The following is a 24,966-nucleotide window of genomic DNA, read 5'->3' on the forward strand; positions in this document are numbered from 1 at the left end:
CAGTGGGGACACTAGTCCTGGTGACAACCAGGGATTCCCCTTTAGTTTATAGGGATTTCCTCTCACTTCCGTAGTGGCTATGGGACAGGAAGTGAGAGGAAACCTTTGCAATGTAACACAGATCTGTATATCTAAAATAAAAAATGTTTTGCCTCCTAGTTTTCATTTATTTTGCCAATGACTGGGAAAGCACCGATGCAAAATAGAGCTTTTCCTTTCCACTGCTTGCAAAACACAGCCCTCTCTGTGTGCAGACACAAGGCTGAGCCCCACACTTATCACCATCTGCAGCACTGAGATACAGCCAGCTGCTCGGCGCTCGGCTAGCCACGCCTGGCCGGTGTAGACTGAGGCGCGCTGCGGCTTCCTCCTTCCACTTTCTAGTGGCAGATCGATCGCTCGGCGCTCCGTCCTTCCTGGTTCTTGGGCAGCATGGCGGCGGTGCTGGAAGCCGGTTCTGTGGGTCACTTCGAAGAACTGCTCCAGAAGAGCGACAAGTACGTGTGACTGAGGGCGGGGGACGATAATGGGGTGTTGTTTTTGAAGGGTGGCTGTGTGCAGTGCAGGGGTCATGGTGGAGCACAGAGGCCTGGTATAGATCCTGAGACCACTGGAGACACCAGTACATCCCTGACCCCTGGGGGGATCAGCTCATGGACAGGACTACACACCCCACTATCCCATTCTACAACCTCTCTTATCTGCTTCCATACTGGGCCAGGTCTGACACTTCTCTCCTACATGTAAAAATCATCATTTTTATGCTATAAAATTTCTCAGACCCCCAAACATTATTTATAAATTTTAGCAGAGACCCTAGGGAATAAAATGGTGGTTGTTGCAATATTTTATGTCACACGGTATTTGCGTAGCAATCTTTTGGAAAAAAAAAAAACTTTCATGAATTTTAGGCCCCTTTCACACGGGCTTTCTGATCCGCCTGTCAGTTTTTCAGGTGGACCGGATCGGATGCTCCATGCACCCCTATGGAGCAGCGGCTCCGCTCACACCCGCTGCTATCCAATCCGAACCTGTCTGTGAAATCCAGATGTATGGAAACCCTATTTTTCATCCGTCTGGAGGATCGGCTTGGATGAGAATGGACAGACGTTCCGTTCTCATCCGACCTCCCCCCCATAGAGGAGAGCGGGGATCTGACAGCTCCATCTCCGCACACAGACTGCAGATGGAGCTGTCATCCGCCTGCTCAGCAGGGATTGGCGGATCGATTCCCCGCTGAGCAGAATGGACTCCGTCGGGCGCACCGCCCTTGTGAAAGAAGCCTAAGAAACACAAAACACAAAAGTTAGCATACATTTTCTGTATAATGTGAAAGGTGATGTTACGCCGAGTAAATAGATACCTAACAATTCACGCTTTTAAAATTGCGTACACTGATACAATGGTGCGGAACTTCGGGACTTGGCAACCCTATAAAATTTTTGCAGGTTACTTGTTTAGTATTACAGAGGAGGTCTTGCGCTAGAATTATTGCTGTCGCTCGAACGTTCACGGCGTAACTCCACATGTGTGGTTTGAACGCTATTTACATATGTGGCGCACAACCTACGTAAGTGTTCACTTCTGCATGTGAGCACGGGGGGATGTGGGTGCTTTAAATTTGTTTTTTACACTTTCCCTTTAATTTTTTATTCATCCCTTTTTTTTTTTTTCTTCCCCTAATACAAAGAATGTAAGCATCCCTTGTAATAAGAATGACCGGTCCATAAAGACATGGATGAGCGAGTTTGGGGTGGAGGAACTTGACTGACCTGCACAGAGTCCTGACCTCAACCCAATAGAACACCTTGGGGATGAATTAGGGTGGAGACTGAGCCAGGACTTTTCATCTAACATCAGTGCCTGACCTCACAAATGTGCTTCTGGAAGAATGGTCAAAGACTGGGATGCCATTAAAGTTCATGTGTGTGTAAAGGCAGACGTCCAAATATATTTTGGTAATATAGTGTATGTGTATTGTATGTACCCGCAGAACAATGGTGAGCATTTTGACTTTTTTTTTTTTTATATCCAGCCAAAAACACGACACTGATACTAATTAAAAAAAATAAATTAATTCTACCCAAAATATGCTGACTTTGACCCCAACCTTGACCCAAACACCACTGGCAAACCTTGATCTTTTTCTTTTTTCTTTCTTTTTTCTTTCTTTTTTTTGCACACACTTTGGTTTGTTTACATTTTCCTTTCCTGCAAATAGAGGAAGATACAATGCATCTTCTGCTTCATTCAGAAGAGGAAATAAACACAGGGGTGGGCTCACAGTGACTGTTCACTGTGATAGCCAATCAGAGGCTCTTACAGTGATCAGGTGACCCAGAACCAACATGTCATGCTTTAAAAGTGAGCACACTCCTGGAATGTCGCCAAACTTCGGTACTTAAAAGTCTCTATTGGCGACGCTTTAAATTTTTTTTTATAGGATACTGGTTTAGAGTTAGAGGAGGTCCAGCGCTAGAATTATTGCTCTCGCTCTGATTCACGGCAATACCTCATGTAAGGTTTGAACGCCGTTTAAATATGCGGCCATGACCTATGTATGCGTTAGCTTCTGTGTGGGAGCACGAGGGGGCTTTACAGGTTTTTTTTTTTATTTTTTTTTTTTTTTTTACACTTTTCCTTTCAACTTATTATTTTTTTGGATCACTTTTATTCCTATTACAAGGAATGTAAACATTCTTTGTAATAGAAATAAGGCATGACAGGTCCTCTTTACAAAGTAATCTGGGGTCTATTAGTCCAAACATCTCTCCTCTAGGTTGGAAAGTCTGAGATAAAAAAAAAAAGACAAAGTATCTCAGCTTTCTAGCAAAAAAAAAAAAAAAACGGCAATGTTTACATTTGCCAACGCCGGAAGTGACGTCATAATGTCGCTTCTGCCCTCCAAGGATCATGGAGATGGCCGGGGACCATGTGGTCCGCGGTCAGCTCTGTTAAACCACTGCTGCTGTAAAAGCAATTAAGCGGCTAAACAGCTGCTATGATGGCTTTTACTTTGCAGGGAATCTTGCATGGCCACTTTTTAAAAGAGATGTTACTGCCCCCATCAAAATGCTGATATTACAGCCTGACCAGGGTGTACACATATTGTCAAAACTTTGCTTCGTGACTGCGTCATTTGTTATCTCGGGCTGCAGAGTTTCGCAGGTGTCACTGCTTTCCAAATTCGCCATTGTGTTCAACGGGGGGAACACGGCAACCACAGGCCAAACTCCTGCTTTGCTTTTTTACTTTACCTACAAAGTCCCCCTTGGGGTTGAAAAAAAACCCCCCAAAAAAACTAAAGTTCAGGAGATGGCAGGATTGTCTCCTGAATGCCGGCCATTTGCTGCTTTACAATCCTCCTGAAAAGCAATCCACTGCAGATACATATTTTAGGAGAGTGCTAAGCATTACTGCCTAACTGTGGCCTCCAGGGTTTGTTTACATGTAGTGCTTTAAGACTTTGCTGTCCTGTCTGTTCCTGTGTATTGCAGCCCCATAGACTTCTAGAAGCATCTATGGCCAAAGAGACATAAACAGTGGGGTTTACTATAACTGGAGAGTGCAAAATCTGGTGCAACTCTGCATAGTAACCAATCGGCTTCCAGGACTTTTTATTTTTTATTTTTTTGTCAAAGCTTAACCACTTGCCAACCAGGTGCTTTCACCCCCTTTCTGCCCAGGCCAGTTTGCAGCTTTCATCACTGTCGCACTTTGAATGACAATTACATGGTCATGCAACACTATACCCATATGGAATATTTATCATTTTTTTGAGACAGAGCTTTGTTTTGGCGGAACTTAATCACTGCTGGCTCCAGAATCTTCTTGACCATTGGGTTATGCTGCCCGCTATAGGAGAGTAGGACACTAGGCATGAAAAAACGTAACCACGCCTATGGGGCAGTCCCAGGGGATATACTCCCCCAACCCCCCCTGCTATAGGCAGTTTTTTCTGCCTAGTCAGGAGTAAGGACCTAGTTCCTCTGCTCCTGGCATTTTTTCTTTTTTTAAACTGAAATTTTTTCCCTTTTTTTTATTTTCTGTTCCTGGGAGAACTACAATCAACTGCTGGACTGGGCGACGGACTGGATATTCTAGATCCTTACGGTCTCCCCAGTTCAGCCAGGGAGCGCGTGCAGGCCTCAGCTCCACACTAGGTCAGCTGCGACATAGCCCCACTGTACGGGGCCTGGCCTGCGAGTTAAACGTTTAGTGAGGGCGCATACGACCTGGTTCCGACCTGAGTCACAGCGTGCCTCCTGGCCCGCAGCACCCCCGTTCCGATGGTGCATGGGTCTGCCTGGAGCGGTGCCCACCGGGTTCCATGGTATGGTAAGTAGTTTCCCACCCCCTTCCCTGGTGGCCTTTTTGAGGTAGACGTAGACCCCTCCCTGGGAAGGTCAAACCCCCAGGTTCCCCTCCTTCCCACACAGCTTCCCCCCCACCTATATGTCAGGGTCCCCTGTGGACCACCCCCCCATCTATGCACACCTAGCTCATGAAAAAGCGCTGGTGGATGCATTGATTGTATCGGTGCAGGAAACTTTAAAAATAGAGGATGCGGCTGCATCGGGCGGCTGCATCGGAGGCGCCGGTCACCTTTTAGTACCCAAAAATGCTCAAAATATGTTCCTTAGGATCTCAAAACAAAGGATCCAAATCTGTTAAGACTGCCTCCGGAGGTTCCAAGAGGCCCTGGTCTGGTAAGCCGAGAGCAGGTCCTTCCAGGGCTGCAGACAAGCCCTCTTCTGCCTAAAGGGACGCCCTCACCCGTATCTGGGGTGGGGGGTAGTCTTTGCTTCTTTCCGGACCTGTGGACCTCCCTGATTCAAGACAGGTGGGTCCACGAGCTGATTCGGTCCGGCTACAAGATCGAATGTTGATCTTATCCTCCAGAGAGGTTTTTTCCTTACAACCTGCGTTTGTCCCCAGACTGCTTGCGTGGTCTTTTCGAGGCAGTAAAAGATTTGCTACTGCAAGGGGTGATTGTACTGGTTCCAAACTCAGAACATTTTCAAGTTTTTTATTCAAACCTGTTTACAGTTCCCATGAAGGAAAGCAAAGTTCGTTCAATCCTGGACCTCCAACAGAATACTGGGATGTATAAAAAAGGGAATTCACTCCAGAAATAGAGATTATTCTCCCACTCTACAAGACTCTGGTCCGGCCGCATCTGGAGTATGCTGTCCAGTTCTGGGCACCGGTCCCCAGGAAGGATGTGCTGGAACTGGAGAAAGTCCAGAGAAGGGCAACAAAAATAATTAGGGGAATGGAGGACATCAGCTATGAGGAAAGACTACAAGCACTGAACTTATTCTCTCTGGAGAAGAGACGATTGAGGGGGGATATGATATCAATGTACAAATACTGTACTGGTGATGACCCTAGCATATGGAAAAACCTATTCAGAGAAAGGAAATACAATAAGACACGTGTCCACTCATTAAGACTAGAGGAAAGGCGGTTTAACCTTAAAATACGCAGGGGGTTCTTCACTGTAAGAGCAGTAAGGATGTGGAATTCTCTTCCACAAGCAGTGGTATCAGCAGGGAACATTGATAGTTTCAAAAAACTATTAGATGGGCACCTTAAAGACCACAACATAGAGGCGTATACAATGTACGGTTAGCAGCAAACACACATCATAGGTTGAACTGGATGGACTGGTGTCTTTTTTCAACCTCACTATGTAACCTCAATGCTCTGAAGAGCTTTGTGTGGGTACAGAAGTTCCGTATGGAGTTTATTCGTACGGAAGTGGCATCCCTTCATCAAGGGGATCTTCTAGCCTCTATCGATATCAAGGACCCTTACCTCCATGTCCCCATATATGTTGGGCATCAGTGCTTCCTCCACTTTGCCGTGAGCGAGGAGCATTATCAATTTGTGTCGTTACCCTTTTGGTCTCACCTCAGCTCTTCGGGTATTCACGAAAGTGTTGGCCCCGGTGTTATCATTGTTGCGACAGTGGGGGATTGTGGTACTGGGGTACATGGACGATCTTCTTCTGCGAGCAGGGTCTCCGACTGCTCTAAAGGACAACCTGAAAATCGCTGTGCGGACTCTGTAGGAGTTTGGTTGGACATTGAATTTCCAGAAGTCTTCTTCTGGTTCTGTCCACTAAGTTGGACTATCTGGGTCTTACTCTGGACTCGGCCTCAGTCAGGGTGTTTCTTCCGCTGGACAAACTCCAGAAGCTGCAGGATGCAATTCGACTTCTGTGGTCCAGCAGTCGGTCGTCTTTCAGGACTTGCATGCGGGTGGTGGGCCTGATGGTGTCTACCTTCGAGGTGGTTCCATTTACACAGTTCCACACGAGACCTCTGCAGAGAGAGATTCTTGCCAAGTGGGAAAAGAATCCACAGTCTCTAGACTATCTGATCCTGTTGAGTCGGGGTACGAGAGGGTCCCTGATTTGGTGGCTTCGCTCTCCGGCACTTCGACAGGGAAAATTCTTCCCCTCTACTGAATGTCGGTCACCAGGGATGCCAGCCTGTCCGGGTAGGGAGATGTTTTGGGCATGGATTGTACTCGGGGTTTGGACTCTGGATTAGTCCAGACTACTGATCAATATACTGAAACTTCGGGGATCAGACCTTTTCTGGCCCATTGGACGGTTCATGCCTATTATGGATTCAATCAAACAATGCCACGGCCATGGCATATGTCAATCACCAGGGGGGGCACAAAGTGTCCTAGCGGCTCGGGAAGTAGCCGGCATTCTAAGGTGGGCAGAACGTTTTATTCCAGCCCTCTCTGCTGTGCAATTTCAAGGAGTGGAAAATTGGCTGGCAGATTACCTCAGTCGACAGGCATTGGACCAGGGAGAAGAATAGTCACTTCATCCTGAGGTGTTTCATTAGCTGTGTCTCTGGTGGGGAACTCTCGAGGTTGACCTGTTGGCCTCTCGTCTCAACGGGAAGGTGCAGAAATTTGTGGTGAGGTCTTGGCATCCTCTGGCCGACGCCACAAATTCACTAGTGGCTCCTTGGGGCCAGTATTGTCTGATTTACGCCTTTCCCCCTCCAAAACTTCTGATGAGACTTCTGCGAAGGATCGAGGCAGAAGGAGTTCTGGTCATCCTAGTGGCCTCAGACTGGCCTCACCAGTACGCGGATCTAGTATGGCTGGTCGCCGATGTCCCTTGGAGACTCCCTCTGAGAGAAGACTTATTGGCTTAAGGGGCCAATCTTCCGTCCTGCTTTAGTCGCTGGCTTTGACGGCTTGGCTGTTGAAAACCAGGTGATGAAGAATAGGGGGTTGTCTGAGTGATTCCCATGCTGTTTAAAGCTAGAAAATCTACCTCTAGGAAGATTTACTATTGCGTCTGGAAGTCGGACATTGCGTGGTGTAAAGCCTCGTACACGCGCAACGATTGTTGGCCGACCGATGGGCGCTGATAAGGTTGCAGTGATGAGGAGGCACTGAGCAGAACTTATGGGCATTGATGGGGCTGCACTGATCATCAGGACAGAGATGATCAGTGCAGATGTCCCCACTGAGGAATGCCGCTAACCAGCTCCCCTCCCCTCACACGTCAGTGTGAGCAGAGGAATGCCGATAACTGGAATTTCCTGTTTACTCTGTGATCAGCTGTGATTGAACACATCTGACCACATGGTAGAGAGCCTACGTCATAGCCTCTTTACCATGATGCATTGTGTCTGAGGGACACAACGTACCCCGATCACCACGCCCCTCAAATGACTTCCTCCCGAAATGAGAGTGCTCCCGCTCACCTGTGATTTCACTATATGGTGGGCAGGAGTCAGTTAGCCTGCATTCACATGTCAGCGTATTGATCGCGGGCAGAATCGCCGCGATCCGGAAATCATTGCAAATCGCGGGACGCCTGTGCGTTGCCCGTGATTTGCAATAGCACCCCAAACGCTGTGCGATGTTGCCGCGATTTTCACCTGCCGAATCGCGGTAACATCGCGAAAAAAAATCGCGGGACGCATTATGCCCAAAAAAGTACAAGAGCTTCTTTGGAGCGTAATGCGTCCTGCTTTTTTTTTTTGCGCTATGTTACCGCGATTCGGCAGGCGGAAATCGCGGCAACATCGCACAGCGTTTGGGGTGCTATTGCAAATCACGGGCAACGCACACACAGGCGTCCCGCGATTTGAAATGATTTCCGGATCGCTGACAAATTCGCGGCGATTCTGCCCGCGATCAATACGCTGACATGTGAATGCAGCCTTAAAGGATGTTTATGTCTGTTTAAAAAAAATAAATAAATGCACATTTTGCAGGTAAAAATTGTGCATTTGTTATTTGTTTTACTAGAAGCCTAGAAAGCATTGAACCCATGATCAGCAGATCACGGGTGCCATGCAGGACTGTCAGTGTAAGCTGTCTTGTATGGACAGGCAGTTACACAATGACAGAACGAGATAATGAACCACATAGAGCAAAGAGCAGGGATGGCAAACCTTGGCACCCCAGTTGTTTTGGAACTACATTTCCTATGATGCCCATGCACTCTGCAGTGTAGTTGAGCATCATGGGAAATGTAGTTCCAAAACATCTGGAGTGCCAAAGTTCACCATCACTGACCTAAAGCGATCAACACCACCCTGGTAATTCATTGAGAAATACAAAGGCTGTCTGTACTTGTAGTTCTTCCATTCACAGAACTCTATGAATGAATGACTTGGCCATGCGGGGCTCCGCCCACCTGGCGTGTGTTTTTTAAAATTGCGACAGCGAGTTTGGGGAGAAAATTGGTATAGGGGGCTCTTTTGGGGTGGTAAAACCCCATAGCTGAGACGTGTTTACCCACACCCCAACCACTGGTGTAGCATCTGAGGGCGCAGTGGTGACCCCGCCCCATACTCCAGGGGGTCCGTGCGGCCTCTGTCACATTCTGTTTTACACTTGGCAAGGAGGGGCGGCAGGGATGGCAAAAACAGGAACATATACTCTCCGTTTTCCTCCTGCAACCGCTGAAAGCTGATTTCTCCCTCCTGCCGACATTCAGCAGCTGCAGGAGGAAAATGTTCATTAGGCCATTCAAAGTAAGGAAAAAAAAAAAGTTAAATTCTGAACCATTTAATTGCGGTCCGCAACCGGTTACCAAATCCATTACCCCTTCATGCTTAAGGGTAAAACAAATCTAAATGCCTAAAAACTGAACATATCGTCTCAACTACTTTGTACATCCATTTTTTTTCAGGACAAATTGGGCTTTCTTTTGGTAGTAAATAGTTGTGTTTTTTTAAACTATCAAAGGAAAACTTGCCAAAAAGAAAGAAAAAAAAAAAAAAAAATCTATATATATATATATATATATATATAAATATTGTGTGTGTGTGTGTGTGTGTGTATGTATGTATATATATATATATACTGTATATTTCTTGCAATCATTATAATTTACCACCAAAGTAAATTCTCCTGCTCCTGACAATTGCAGTGATACCACATATACTATATGACCAAAGGTATGGGAAGGCTGTCCAAAAGGTTTAGCAGTGTCTATGGGAATGTGTGACCATTCTTCCAGAAGTGCATTTGTGAGGTCAGGTGATGTTGGACGAGAAGGCCTGGATCGCAGTCTCCGCTCTAATTCATCCCAAAGGAGTTCTATCAGGTTGAGGTCAGGACTCTGTGCAGGTCAGTCAAGTTCCTTCACCCCAAACTCAGTCATCCATGTCTTTATGAAACTTGCTTTGTGCACTGGTCCAAATAATTTGGTGGAGGGGGGATTATGGTCTGGGTTTTTTTTTTTTTTCAGGGGTTAGGTTTGGCCCCTTAGTTCCATTGAAGGGAACTCCTAGTGCTCATGCACACGGACGTTTTTTCATCTGCTTTTAGGGGCATCTGACTTTTTTTTTTTTTACGCCCTCTAAACATCCCTCCATGTTATCCTATGTGTCCATGCACACACAAATTTTCAGAGGCGTTTTGGGGCAGTAGAAAAAAAATGACAGCCTGTGTGTCCAGGAGCAGAGGCTGTTGAGCTGGAAAAATGTAAAACGCCCAAAAAAGCGGCTAAATGCAGAATGAAAACTCCTCCTACAAGCTTTAACCAGTGCTCTGCTGGACACTGATAGAAGTCATAAGACTGTTATATACTGCTGATGAGAAAAGGTGTTTAGCAGTTTATTTTTACTAAAATAATTGCATTTCCATGTTCTGTGTACTGTGGGAGACCAGATATAGTGAATGCAGGCTCCCGGGTTTAGTAACCACTTTATAGTGGTTCAAAAGGATTCATTTTTTTTTTTTTTTTCCTTTTTTTAATAATAAACAATAAATACATCAGCCTTACCTAATCTGCAATGGTTTTGCACAGAGCAGGCCCGATTCTCCCCCTGCTGAGTGCCCCCAGAACAAACTGCTTGCTCTGGGGGCATTTGTGCGTGCTCGCTTCCGAGCCACCTCTGTTCCTATAGGCCAATCGCTCCTGCTGCTGTGTCTCAGCCAATGAAGGGGAGGGAAGTGACCCAGGAGAGCCACTGCTCCCGTGCACATCCCTGGAATGAGATCAGGCTTAGGTAAGTATTGGGGGGGGGGGGGGAGGGGTGCTAGGGAACAGCACACTGAAGGTTTTTTACTTTACTGCATAGATTGTATGAAGGAATAATACCTTCAGTCTTTACAACCACTTTAATGCATTCTATTCAATAAGGTAAAAAACCTTCTGTATGCAGCTCTACCCCCCCCCCCCCCCCCACACACACACACACCACCCTTATAGTTACCTGAGCCTGATCCAGGGCATTAAGTCTCTCAGCTATCTCTCGCCCAGAGCAAGAAGCTTTCTATGGGGGCACTCAGTAGGGGGGAGGAGCCCAGAGCACCAGCGGGGGACCTGAGAAGAGGAGGATTGGGGCTCCTCTGTGTAAAACCATTCCCCCGAGCAGGTCAGTATAAAAATGTGCCTTTGGAATCACTTTAACCTACACTGCCATTTTGTATACATTACATCAAGAAGGATCTGACAGTAACAGTTGGTATTTTTGTTTTAGATCTCTGCTTGTAGTGCATTTCTGGGCACCATGGGCTCCTCAGTGCGCACAGATGAACGACGTCATGGCTGAACTGGCCAAGGTCCAACCTGAAGTCACGTTTGTAAAGGTATGAAGGAAATTATCTTGATAGTAACTTTTTTACTGGTTTGCAATTGCTGCAAGTTCAAATGACATTGGGCTCCATTCACAAAAGCATTTTGCATGCGGTATGCAGGTGTCCGGCCATGTTTTCCCAAAAAATACCGCATGCGATCCTGAAATTTTCAATTCACTATACTGTGTTACTGTATTTACTGCAAAACGCTGAAAGCTCTCAGTAAATACCTCATGGAAAGGGGTTAAAGTCATTGCACAGAAGGAAATAAATAAATGCATACAGAAATTAAGTAGAGGTCCAGGCATGTGGTAATTAAGGAATGTAAAAATATAATAGCCAATTTTGAATATTCTCTGCATTTTTGTATCAGTTCTCTCAACAGTAATGCATAGAAACCTAAATATGGAAATCATTGGGGTTGATTTACCTAAAGGAAAAACTTTTTTTTTTTTTTGGATAGATTGGAGGTGAATTAGAACCCCTGTCAGTTTTTATTGCTGTGTGTGCTCCCGTTAGGGAGATTCACCCTCTCTATTTGTCCTGTTTATCATTAAAAGTAAAAAAATCCCAAATTTTAATATTTTGTATTTACTTAATTGTATGTGGTTATTTTTGATACACCACGTTTGTCCCATGAAAGCGGCTTCCCTTTTGACTGGTATTCTAGTCACCTTTTGTTTTTTATATTAATAGATATGCTGCAGGGACTGCACTGACTTATGGCACTTTTCCACTGCAAGTACCGGCTAGTACCGGCTCGGCTCTACTCGGCCCTGCTTGGCCCGGTTTGCTTTTCCACTGCGGTACCGCATGGTATAGTGTCGGAACGGTTCAGTACGGTACGGTATAGGTTTGCTTTTCCACTAAAGTAGTACTAAAGTTAAGTGGGTGGGATAACAACGGGGTGGGTGGGATTCTCTGACCAATCAGTGGCTAGTAGTGACTGCATGCAAAGGATTGTGGGATATGGTACCAGTTTGGTACCTGTTGGAACCACAATCTAGTATGTACTGTTTTTTCAGAGTCGTACCGTACCGTTCGGTTCCATGCAGTGGAAAAGCAAACCTATACCGTACCGTACCGAACCGTTCCGACCCTGTACCATGCGGTACCGCAGTGGAAAAGCACAAAAGCGTGCCGAACTGGTACGGTTCCATGCAGTGGAAAAGCGCCACTAGTAAGTTTGCATATTTCTATGGTTAAAACCATTTTACCTCTTAGCACTAATATCTGAGGAGTTCTAATTCTTCCTTACTGTATCCAGTTGGGTTCATGAGATAAATACCACATATTTTGATGAAATACCACATGCGGATTTTAGTAGCGTTTTTTTGTGAATTGCAAAAAAAGTTTTAAAAACAATATGAGCTATTTTACCTCAAATTTTAAAGACGAAGATACTGCTTTATGAATGGAGCCCATAGTGTTTATTTAAACATTTCATGCAACATTATTGTTGTGATATGGGGATTTTTTTTTTCAGATGGATTTTTTGATTTTTAGTAGATATTTTTATGTTTTTTATTCATCCAATCGTGCAAAAACCCCCATAGGATTCCTCCAGAGGATGTTAGGGGCTCCTTGAGCTGTGGCTGAATGACCTCCCATTTGGCGGTGCATGTATAGTTCTGGCGACAACAACACTTGAAAGAGCTGCAGGACAGCAATGATCTTTTTAGAATTCTGATCAGAACTGAAGGGAGGCATGCTTTGCATTGACCACCAATGTAAGAGGCTTTTCCCCCACTGACTCCAGATGAATTGGTTTTAGTAGGCGTTCCCTAGACCTGAAAATTATTATAAGGGTTCCTTGAGTGGAAAAGTTGAGAGGGACTGGTGTAGTCTGTCTGGTGGTGATGTGTATTACAGGCAATGTAGTCAGAACAAATGCTGAGGTTACACAGCAAGCCGCTATAGTGAAAAAACAACACCTCACATTAAGAGTCCATTCACACTAGCACGACTTGTCAGGCGACCAAGTCGCCTGACAAGTCGCGGTCGGTCACTCGCCATTGAGTAGTACAGGACCCGTTCTAATAGGAGCGACACAAGTCGCTCCGACTTAGAAAAAGGGTCCTGTACTACTTTGGGGCGACCTGGAGGCGACTTGCATTGACTTCAATTATACTTCAATATATACATTGACTTCACAGGTCGCCCCACAAAGTCGTGTTGCCCCTGTCTGAATGGGCTGTAATAAATGGACTTTCTAGGCACTGCTACAATGCACAAAGTGTGAATAAAATCAACAAGGTATTTTAATATCATAAAAATCATAACATGTAGTAAAATTAAACGCTGACATCATGTTACTTTGTATCACAAAAAAATACATTGTCCATTTTCCCACACGTGACAATTATCAAAATATCAGCACACCTGTAAATGTTGCAATGGTTACAAGTCTGGGATTGAGCCCAACGTGTTTTCACAATCTTCCTCAGGGGCAGGAGTCAAGTATTTTGTATACAGGAGGAGACAAAACATTACATCGGCCAAATAAGACAATACCTCATCTGAAGACTCAGGAAAACCACAGCTGGCTGTGGGAAGAGCAATGCAACCCACAAGGACCTTCGTTTTGTAAAAAAGTCACTCAAAAAACGACTGGATTTTGAGGGGAGATTAGGTGATGGAGTCCCCTTTTGGGACATTGGAGTGGGGGAGTTACTTGGGTGGGACAGGGGTTTGGGGGCTGGGGATTTCCCCCCCATGGGTTAGCTGACTGACCTGGTCTATGGGTTTGTGTTGTTTTTTTTTGTACTTTTGATGCCCAATAAACTATATTTTATACAGCAATAGTAGCCTTTGAGGTGCTCTGTCCTGGTGGGGTATACATACATACATACATACATACATACATACATACATACATATATTCTCTTTATAACCACAATTGAAGTGTAACTAAAGGCAAATAAATATATATATATTATAGAGTAAGGGAGAGTTATAACTGCCGTCAGATTTAAAAGTAAAAAAAAAAATGTCACATTGTGGAGATTTTCTGTCACTTTCTGCCTCCTAGTCAAAACAGAAAATAAGAGGTAGTGTTGCACCAATACCAGTGTCAGTGCTAATACTAAATATTTGCACGAGTATGCTCTGATACTAAAACTGATACCTTCAAGCCTGCAGACTATAAGCCCTGGTTCACACTGGTGCGATTTGTCATGCGATTTGATAGTTCAAATATGCATGACAAGTTGCAACTCATTGCTGGCAATGGAAGTTAAAATCTTTGCGACTCAAGTTGCAGTGACTTTGAAAAAGGTTTCTGCACTACTTTTTTGCAATTGCATTGAATTCTGGTATTTGAAGTTGCAAGTCGCAATGAAATTAGAGGTCCAAATCGCACTCATCTGCAGCTTTGAAATCTCTCTAAAATAGCGCGATTTCAAAGCCACACTGGTGTGAAAAAAATAAATGTATCAAAGGGCAAAATAGGTATTGGTATTTGGTATCAGTGGGTACTTGAGAGAAAGTATTGGTGCTCAGTGTTAAACTGGTATCGGTGCATCCCTAGGGAGAAGAAATCCCTGGTGTGTCATCAGACTCACCAGAACAGTTCCCCATTGGAAGATTTCCCCTCTTACTAGTGGTTGGATGTCAACTCAAAAAATTTGGTATTTTCTTTTACTTTCATTGGACTTTGTTCACCTCACTCTTGATGGTACCAAGTGCAGTTGAACTGGGGGTGTTCTCCATAGGGTGCAGTGAATGGACCCTTGACACTGCCCTGCCCACCCACCCACCAGCCCAACATCACATAAATGAGAAATTTGTACTGGCAATGGGGTTCTTGAATCGTAAATATAAAACTCAACTCTGCATCTCAGCTGCTGCAGCCAAATGTAAATTAAAAAAAAAAGAAAGCCTAATCAATATTACAGCCAGGGATAGCGGATGACAATATGTCAGATGCCACATATTCACAATAGCATTGTACAACTCGTGACTTACCCACATAAATATGTATCTGAAATGTTTAGGCATCTTGTTAAAATAGTGCTGCATTATGTTATGACATATGTTTGGCTGGAACAGATATGATGCAGCATGCCATAGTCTATATACACAATACCAAACTGCTGGTGAGACTGAGCCGAGGAGAGAGGTGCTGGCAGAACATCATCCATAGCAGTGCTGCCAAGGGCTGAGGAAGATGTAAGGAATTTGAGTGCCACCAGCTTATAAGTCCAGTATAGATTTATTTAACCTGTGTCAAAGAACAGAAGGTATTGCCAATGCCTTTCCGGGGGCTCACAATTCCTCCATCAGGGTTTGAGTGATGGCAATGATTGGATAATAAAGAGTTGAGTATTAGCACAGCAGGCAATGAAGGTGTTAAGCCTCGTACACACGTACCGATTATTGGCCATGAATTTTCGGCCACCGCCCGATCGGCCGATTTTCGGCTTGTTAGTATGATGCTTCCGACAACCGACTCCGACTTTTCGGCCGAAAAAAAATCTGTTGTGCATGCTATAAAATTTTTGTTGGCCGTCAACACAACGGCCGATTTTCCGTCAGTCAGACAGATTTCGGCTGACAAAAATCAGTTGAGCAAGACTGGGCATGCTCAGAGAAGAAAAAACACACGGAAAGTAAACCAGAACATGACATCACTTCTGAAGTTGGTTGTTGTTGGCCGAGAAAATTCGTGTGCAGTCTAGAGCACATTTCAACCAACACAACAACACTGGACAAAAGACGGCCGATCGGTTGGCCAACAATCGTTGCGTGTGTACGAGGCATCAAGATGGATACACACTATCCAACTTTTGTCTTTAGATTTCCTTCAGATTTACCTTTTCTATGTAGTGCAAGGGCCTGCCAGATTGCATACAAATTGAAAGTGTTTAGGTTTGACCTCGTATTATTTGGTTTTGGTAAATCTGAAGGAAAAAGTCTTCAGAAAATCTTATAGTGTGTATGGCCCTTTAGTCTACTAGGACCCACATGGAGAACCACTATGGGGTATCCGCCCATCCTGCAGTAGCTGGTCCCTATCATGGAAAAAGAGCGTTCTGACTAGGGGTGGGGGGGGGGGTGATGGATGGTAGAGGAACAATGTGACGGGGGAATAGACAGTCGGGGGATCAGCAGCAGGAATGTGCGTTATCTTTGTACTTCAATAGAACTTCTTGGACGCGTGAAAGTTTTGTGGCTAATATTTGTCTCAAAGGTCTGTCTGCGCAGGTGCAGTTTGCGAAATGATGTACCTAATCAAAATTAGCGTCCAATTAAGAATTAATTGTGAACTTTCACATTGGTCAAAGAACAAAGTTGCAACTGTAATAAAAAAAATATTGTTTGCTAATTTTTCTGAATGGGAAAAACCATTGATAATTGTCCTCTGCGGAGTCTTGTTAGAAATTCTCTCTTCCAGTGATTAAATTCTGCGGCTCGACTACAAAATCTGAGTATTCTCATCTGATTTTGTCTCTTTCCCCTCATTCCTTGTGTGTATTGACCGACAGTACTAATCTTCAATTGCATGCTGCCATTTGTCTTTAAAAATGACCCAGCTTTATTGCTCACTGCTCTAACAAGAGCTTAGCTCGGGAAGCAGCGTTGTAGCGCCAAGGGTTAAGCTTAAAATTTACTAGACATCAATAGCTTATTGAAGAAATACTCCTTTTCCCCTTCTATTTTTTTTTTTTTTTGCTTCATAATTTGCAGAGAGCTGCAAATGTCAGCCTTGATGTACTGCCTCTCAAAATTAGTCAATAGAGCAAACAGCTAGAATTGCTTTGGGCAGAAAATAAGCAGTGTAATCATGACATAACTGGGGTCAGTGATTTATGGATTTCAATATAGTAGTAGCTGCATATGATTGAAAATTTACTAGGTCACTAGTGCACCAAAAAAAAAAGAGAAAAAATTTTATTTGCCGCCTGGGGGCATTGCCGGCAATGTGCAACAAAATAAGAACCCTTGAACCTGTTTTGTCATAGTGCAAGCTCAGTGGATGACAGGGCAGCCTGGCGAGCCTCATTTAAATGCAAATGCCTCACAAACTTTTGCATTCGACTCCCTTTTTAAGTATCCCGACTATCCCTGCGAGGCTTTTCTAAACACACGCCATAAAAAGGGACATGAAAATAAAATTGCTACAACAGTTTTTTTTTTTTCATCCTTTTTCTCTTTTTTTATTTTTATTATTATTTGAAGCTTGAAGCAGAAGCCATTCCTGAGGTGTCGGAGAAGTATGAGATAACCTCTGTACCAACCTTCTTGTTTTTCAAGGTAAGACGGAATAATTTGTATACCATGTTATTTGGTTCTCCTTGAGCAAGACAGCAATGCAGAGTATATTTATTATTGTGTAAAGTATACAGGATGCTGGTTATATTTTAGGTATTTTGTAAATGTATGAAGAACCATGATTGGTAATATCGCCCTAGAAGAACCTTCAGGGCTCATTTACACGCTATGCGATCGGGCTGTGCTGGGAGCTATTTCCAGCATGACAGAACAAAAGGCCTTGCTTCCTAAGGTGTCGGCTCACACCACAGCGCTGCATGCAGTACAATTTCAGTGCAGCTTGCAACACTATATTGTAACACTTCTGTGTTGTAAAAGGGTTCATGTACATTGGGTGCTCCCTAGATGCCTTTCTCTTAGCAGCAGAAAAACACTGGATGCTGGTAAACGTGTCTACTGCGTGTACACGCGTTTACCTGTGTTTAGCAGCGTCAAGCACGTGGGCGCTAATTAATTTCATTGGCCAGCATAGTCATTTATTCTGGCCGTTGAAATCACGCTCAAGCGCTAAACACGCCTAGTATTAACGCACGCTTAGACACGTTTACAATGGTTTTTTTCCCACCAAAATGTTCGTATCCTGAACACGATTCTTCTGCTATCAGGAGCATTTAATGCCTCTAAGCCCCCGTTTACATGGACCGCATGTTAGTCTGACTTTGGGTGCGACTTGGAAGACATCTGTGCGGCTTCATGCACAGGTGTCTATGCAAGTCGCACCCAAATTGCAAAAACGTCGTGAACGACTTTTTCAAATCTGGGTGGCACCGCAAAGTCGGCGTCGCACAAAAAACAGCATGATTGCCATCAATAGGCTGCGACTTGTCATGCGATTTGACCTTTCAAATCACATGACAAGTCGCTCCAATGTGAACTAGGGCTTAACGTGCTGCTACTAAACTCAGGTAAAAGCCTATGTGTGCATAGACACTTAGGCTCCTTTCACACAGTAAGTCCGTCAAACGGACTCCGCTTTTCTCAGCGGGGGATCGAGCCGCCGATCCCCCGCTGAGCAGCAGGATGACAGCTGTGTCTCCCCGCTGTGTGCGGAGACACAGCTGTCAGTTCCCCATGCATCTCTATGGGGGAAATCGGATGGGAACGGACCGTCAGTCCGTTCTCATCCAATCCCATCCGATCCGCTGGACGGATGGAAAATAGGTTTTCCATCTGTCCAGATTTGACGGATCGGGTGTCAGCGGACATGTCTCCGCTGACATCCGATCCCCCATAGAGATGCATGGGGGGACCGTTCAGATCTGCCAAAAAAACGGACAGGTGGATCTGAACGGTCCGCCTGTGTGAAAGGGGCCTTAGGGGTTGATTTACTAAAACTGGAGAGTGCAAAATCTGGTGCAGCTGTGCATGGTAGCCAATCAGCCTCTGACTTCATCTTGTTCAATTAAGCTTTGGTTAAAAAAAAAAAACCTGGAAGCTGATTGGTTTCCAAGCAGAGCCGTACCAGATTTTGCACTCCCAAGCTTTAGTAAATAAACCCCATAGACTTTTAATAAGTTATGTTTAGGGGGTTTTGGGAAAAACAGGAAAAGCTCCAGAAATGTGAGTTTAGGAGGAGCAGTGTGCATAAGTCCTAAAACTCTAGTGAAATGTCACTCATGCCATTTCAATAAAATGCTGTGAAAAAAAAATGTAAACAGTGCAATGCGCCAGGATTGGCCACCTCAGCACTGTGTCTCACAGCGCACACCAGCGGCTGTGTGTTCAGCGTGGCTCGGAGGTGAATGGGCCCGCAGTCTGATGTTTGCACTACAGTCATGCAGAGGCATACATGGTAGGGCCAAGTTTCACTGGAAGTTGGTTCGTGCAGAACTGTACTCCAAGGTAAAGTAGACGAGTGAGTCTCTTGAAAGCCTCACTTGTACTGCTTTATTGCTCAATCTGAGCCCTTGTGATATAAACTTGGTGCTTCTTGGTAATGGGGAAACATGTGACCGTCTTCCAGGATGCAGTACTTGGGCCTGAGTGGCCAGTTATTGGGGCTGAGCATTGTCACTTGATAAAGAGAAGGAAGATAAGAACCCTGGGTAAGCTCTAAAACCATCCAAAATGGAGCTTACACAGGGTTAGGACTACTGGCTCGCATGGAGAAATGGAATGGCAGGGAATTGCCTGTAGGGTGAATGTAAGTGGGTGGTGGGGGGCATTCAAGAGTCATCATTCAGCTCTCCGTTTCTATAAAACATGTTAACATTATTGGAAAGATGAAGAACTAGCTTAATAGGACTAAAATATTCCTAGAGAAATGTTTTATTAGATGCTTTTTAGTTGTTGCTAACGTGATCTAATGTGTGGCCATTTCATCTCTGCTGAAGGATACGGTAAGCCATTATGAACACTGATATTTACTTTCTGGGGAGATCACATGACTTTCAAATATGAAGAGCATTAACAGGTTCACATTAAAATTATTGTAAATTTTTTTTTTTTTTTTCAAATAACAAACATGTTATATTGTATAAGGATAATGTGATCTTCACTGATTCCTACATCGTAGTGTGTGATCTTACATTTATAAACATATTTATGATGAAACCTATATAGTAATAATATCAAAATATATAAGTTTTGGTGATATATATAAAATCTCCAAATGTATTTTCTGTATTGATTAGTGAAGCTAAAATGGCGCTTGTGAGTTTGTTAGAAACATGTTTTTTGCTAAGATGTTCTCAGTAGAATACCACCATGTGCTATCGCCCCCATACCAATGTATCATTCCTAAATGTGTGTTGTGTAATAGTATACTCTTTAAAAAGGGGATCTGAGATCCATCAGATCAGAGCATACAGTGCAGCTTTATAGGGGTGTGCTCTCACGTAGCTATGTCTGATAATAAACCTTTTAATTTGGAACTCTCTGTCTGGAGGTTGTTTCTTTTCAGATTTCTCTATTCAATACTTACCTGGTCTACAATTTGCACAGAGTGTCCCTGATCCCCCTCTTCTGGTGTTCCCTGCCGACTGGCTCCCCCGCTAAGTGCCCCCATAGAAAGCCACATGCTTTGGGGGCAATCGTGCAGGCTCACTCCCGAGCCATTGACAAACACTGCTTAGCCCCCCCCCCCCCGACTCCCTCCCTGCTGGCTGTGATTGACAACAGCTGGAACATCTTAACCAGTGAGGAGAGAGAGAAGATAAGCCCTTCTGTACACTCAGCCTGCTTACACGATCATCAACCTGATGCTGAAATCGGTGGCTTTTAAAAGGGTATGTCCCCCTTTTTTTTTTTTTCTTTGATTTGGATGGAGTAGGAAAGGGTTAGAACCTGTGCAGTGTTTTTACTGCTATGCAAACTCTGGTGGAGAAATGTCTCATCACTTCATTTCCTGCATACATTTTACCAGATAGAAAGTGAGGCAAACTCGTAGAAAAATTTAAAATGCTTTTTCAATTGAATTGAGGCAAGGTAGAACCCCTCTTTAGGTTGTTTTTTTTTTTTTTTGTCCCTATTGCAAATTTTTCCTCACTTCCTGTCTGGCAAATTGTCAGGACAAAAGATAAAGGAAATTTCTGTAATTTAGCCCCAGATATCTGTAAAAATCAGACGGAGATTCTAATGCATCCTGGCTTTATCTAAAACAAGAATACATTTTTGGCATGGCCTTTACTCCCAAGAGAATACTACCCCCCCCCCCCCATTGTTATCCATATGACTGTAAGTCATTTATTACTGTGCGCTTTGCTTAATGAAGTATTGGAGTTCAGATTAACTGGCCAAATCTCACTTATTAATAATATATTAAAGTAGAAGTTCAGCCTAAAATAAATCTACTGGCAGCCGCATTCTGAGACTGATCTATCTAATCCTGTAAAGCAGAAATTGCTATACTTGCCTTTCCTGCAGCTGATCCGGTCCGGTCACCAGGGGGAGGTGCTATGGGCAGGAGACAGCCGACAATGACTGGAAATACCAGGAAAGTGACGTCACCTACAGAGTTACTATGGGGCTTCTGTTGTCGGCTGCCTCTCCTACACACTTCTACACAGAGAAGCCGCAACTGACAGCTCAGCGTGGGGCCAGACTTGATCAGCTACAGAAAAGGTATATATAGCCATTTTTGCTTTACAGGATTAGATAGATTAGCCTTAGAATGTGGCTGCCAGTAGATTTAGAGTTAGTTTTAGGCTGAACGTCTACTTTAAGTTTGCACTGGCTTTTGTGATCCTGCCAGTAATGCACTTCATGTCCGAGGGTTACAATACACACTCACTGTAGTCTTATCTATGTAGTTCTGTCCTAGGGTGACAACGCTGCTCCTCCAAACACCTTCCCCTCCCCTATTCTCCTTTACATAGAGGGATGGGGTTGTCCTCAGACATAGCTGGGAAAAATGTAACTGGTATGATTGCAGCCCAGGTAGAGCTATGCTTCAGGGTTACACTGTGGCCTGCAGGATGATTAAACCGTAGCAGACAAACTGTAGAGGATACAGCTGAGGATAACTTGCCCTACTCCCAACATGCCTCCGTTTTTTTGATGGTGCTCTAGGGGGATGGGCATTATCTTTTTCAGCTCTGCTGTTAAAGGAGTTCACCTTTGTGAAAAAAACACTGGACAAAAAATGTGCATTTATTTATTTTATTCACAGGAGCCTGCAAAGCATTGCACCAGCGATCAGTGGATCCTGTTGCCAGTTGCTCTGCACAGGCTGTCAGTTACAGAGCTGTAGGCCACATGAGTGGGCTACGAGTGTGCAGAACAGCACGCTTGTGGTCCATTGAAACTACAAGTCCATCTGCCGTAGTAGAAAATGGGACTTGTAGTTTATTCAGTCACAGATTCATGTGAATGAATGACACGACTGTGTGGGTCAAGCTGTGTCATTCAGTCAAAATGTGATAGCGGGTGCAGGCAGAGGAACTTCCACCTGCTGTCACTGGATGGGGGGCTCTGGCGGCGGGCTAATTGGAGTATGGTACCTCCTAGATGTGTTTGTAACATGTTCCTAAAGGTAAACCCTTCCTTTAGATTGGGTTCACACTTAAATCGGATGCGGCTCTCAACAGGGGTCTGGTGCATCCCAGTTCTCCGTTTCAGGGATTGATCAGGCCTGAATTCGGACATGAAACTGAGCCAAAGACGCACAGGACCCCTGTGCAATCCACTCAGCAGCCGCCACGGAGATCTGTGAACTGGCTCCATTGAGAGCAGGGCACACTCTCCTGTCATGCAAATTGGATGCAGGGAAACCCACATCCAATCACACTAGTGTGAACCCAGCCTCAAGGTTAACCTTTTTGCTAGCACTTTTTACAATTTTCTTCAGTCAAGATTTTTCTTCATCACTAATAGAGCTGGTCTCTAGGATTTTAGATGTCCAGTGCCACCATCCTCTGCCAGGCTTTTGGATTGCGGCATTCAGACCATGCTGGACTGGTCTTCGGGGACTGGCCTGGAAGTGACCTTTGAGCACTAGGTTCTGGGATTTTTTTTTTTTTTTTATTGTAGAGGCTTTATATATATATATATATATATATATATATATATCTATCTATCTATCTATCTATCTATCAAGACCTTTTCAATTGTAAATTTAACTACTTCAATAGTGGACACTTGCACCCCCTTCCTGCCTAGGCCAATTTTTTGCTTTCAGCGCTGTCACACTTTGACAATTGCGCAGTCATGAAACCCTGTACCCAAATTAAATTTTTATCATTTTTTTCACACAAATAGAGCTTTCTTTTGGTGGTATTTAATCACCACTGTTTTTTTAATTTTTTGCTAAATAAACATAAAAATACAAATTTTAGAAAAAAAAAACGCGTTTTTCTTTTTCTGTTTATAACATTTTGCAAGTAAATTGTTTTTCTTCATAAATTTAGGCCAAAATGTATTCTGCTGCATTTCTTTGGTGAAAAAAACGAAACAAATTGGTGTTTATTATTTAGGAAAGTTAGAGAGTCCACAAACTATATGGTGTGTGTGTGTGTGTATATATAATATAATATTTATTAGGGATCGACCGATTATCAGCAATACCGATATATAGGGGCAGATATGCACTTTCCCTGATATATATGGAATCGGCCTCTAAGGTTACCGATATTTAGGGAAAGTGCTTGTACCGGAGTGATCCCTGCAGCTAGAGGCATCACCCCGGTACCGGCGTCCATAGCTGACGGTCAGCTGTCTTGTGATGACAACTGATGCGGCTGAGAAGCCGCTCGGCTGTCATTACAAGGTTTGGGAGGGGACATCCCCCTGCCGCCTTCTGCGGCTCGCCCAGGTCTTGCGTCCCACGAGGGACCCGGGCATCCTACCTGCACAGCAACCGAAGAGAAGACCCCATCAAAGCCGTATTGCCTCTGATCGGGTCTCCCATGTAAAAAACCCAGAAGTGATGTTGTGACATACTCGGCGCCAAATTCACTTGGCGTTTTGAATGCTTTTAAGTGCAGAGGAGGGGTTTAGGGTCTTTTAGACCCCAGATCCCTCCACAAGAGTACCTGTGGAAAAAAAAAAATGTAAATGTCCCAAAATATCGGCTGATAGCGATATTCGATGACCAAAATATCGGTATCGGCATTAAAAAAACGATATTGGTCGATCACATATATAATATGTGTGAAAATTGATCAATCCTGATGTACTGACGGGGACTTTCTTGGGAAACGGAAATAGCAGAACAGCGCAAATATTCCCCATATGACCCTTTTTGGAAAGTAGACATTTCAATGTATTTAGTAAGAGGTATGGCATGTTTTTGATGTCATTTTTTTGTCACAATTTTTTGGAAAATAATGAAATTACAAAAAAAAATGTTTTACATACTGTCACCCGTGCAGTACAGTGTCGTCATATAACTGGTGTGGCGGTGATCAGGGACACTGGTGACGGTATGTAAAAATAAATATATATATTTTTATTACATTGTTTTCCATTTTTTGCAAATGTTTTATTTTTTCTTTTACATACAGTATTACCATAATGACACTAATACTCTGGTGAGATGATCAGAATTTTTTTTTTTTTTATTTTAACTGTAAATTTTATAGTTCTAAGCAAACATTTTTTCTGAATGAAAACTATTCATTCAGTGTTTACTATTGTGATTAGCTGTTGTTGGCCACAGCTAATCACATGGTACCGTGATTCGCCTTGTCTGTACCATGTGATCACTGTGCCCAATCACAGAGCTCATCACTGTAGTACACAATAAAAAAAGCATTAAAGCCTTTCATTGTGTACAATTGTCATGTGATCTGCTGTGATTGACCACAGCGATTACGTGGTACCAGCAGTGGGCCGGTACTGTGATCTGTCATCGGCCATGTCTGGTGGGCGCAGCATAGGACAGATCGCGCTGGAGCATGGCCCGATCCTATAAGGGCCGTGCTAGGATAGCACGGCCGTCGCCCGACCGTTCCTTTTTTTTTTTTTTTTTTTGTATTTATTTAAGGCTTTTTCCCCTCTGTTTTTAACCTGGTGATCTGGACAGTAACACACCTCCTTTATTACATTACCCCCACTCTGGATGAAGGAACACAGGGGGCACAGCAGCATGGTCAGTCTAGGAGGGGAGTGTTAAATGTAATAGCAGATTTAGCTACATGAACAAACTGAAGCCAAACTCCAGCTCACACATTTTTA

The 24,966-nt window shown here is 44.0% G+C and overlaps 1 protein-coding gene across 1 annotated transcript in view; it reads left to right on the top strand.

Moving 5' to 3' along the window:
- Window positions 1-344: 344 nt before the first annotated feature.
- GLRX3 (glutaredoxin 3) overlaps window positions 345-24,966 on the top strand; it is an 84,078-nt gene continuing 59,456 nt past the window's right edge. The window contains exons 1-3 of the mRNA XM_082268315.1: window positions 345-497; window positions 10,983-11,091; window positions 17,260-17,334. Coding sequence (XP_082124441.1) covers window positions 433-497; window positions 10,983-11,091; window positions 17,260-17,334 — 249 coding nt within the window. The 5' untranslated portion in view covers window positions 345-432. The remainder of the gene's footprint in view (window positions 498-10,982; window positions 11,092-17,259; window positions 17,335-24,966) is intronic.

Source organism: Pelophylax lessonae (assembly GCF_965119305.1).
Source record: "Pelophylax lessonae genome assembly, chromosome: 9".
NCBI lineage: Eukaryota > Metazoa > Chordata > Amphibia > Anura > Ranidae > Pelophylax > Pelophylax lessonae.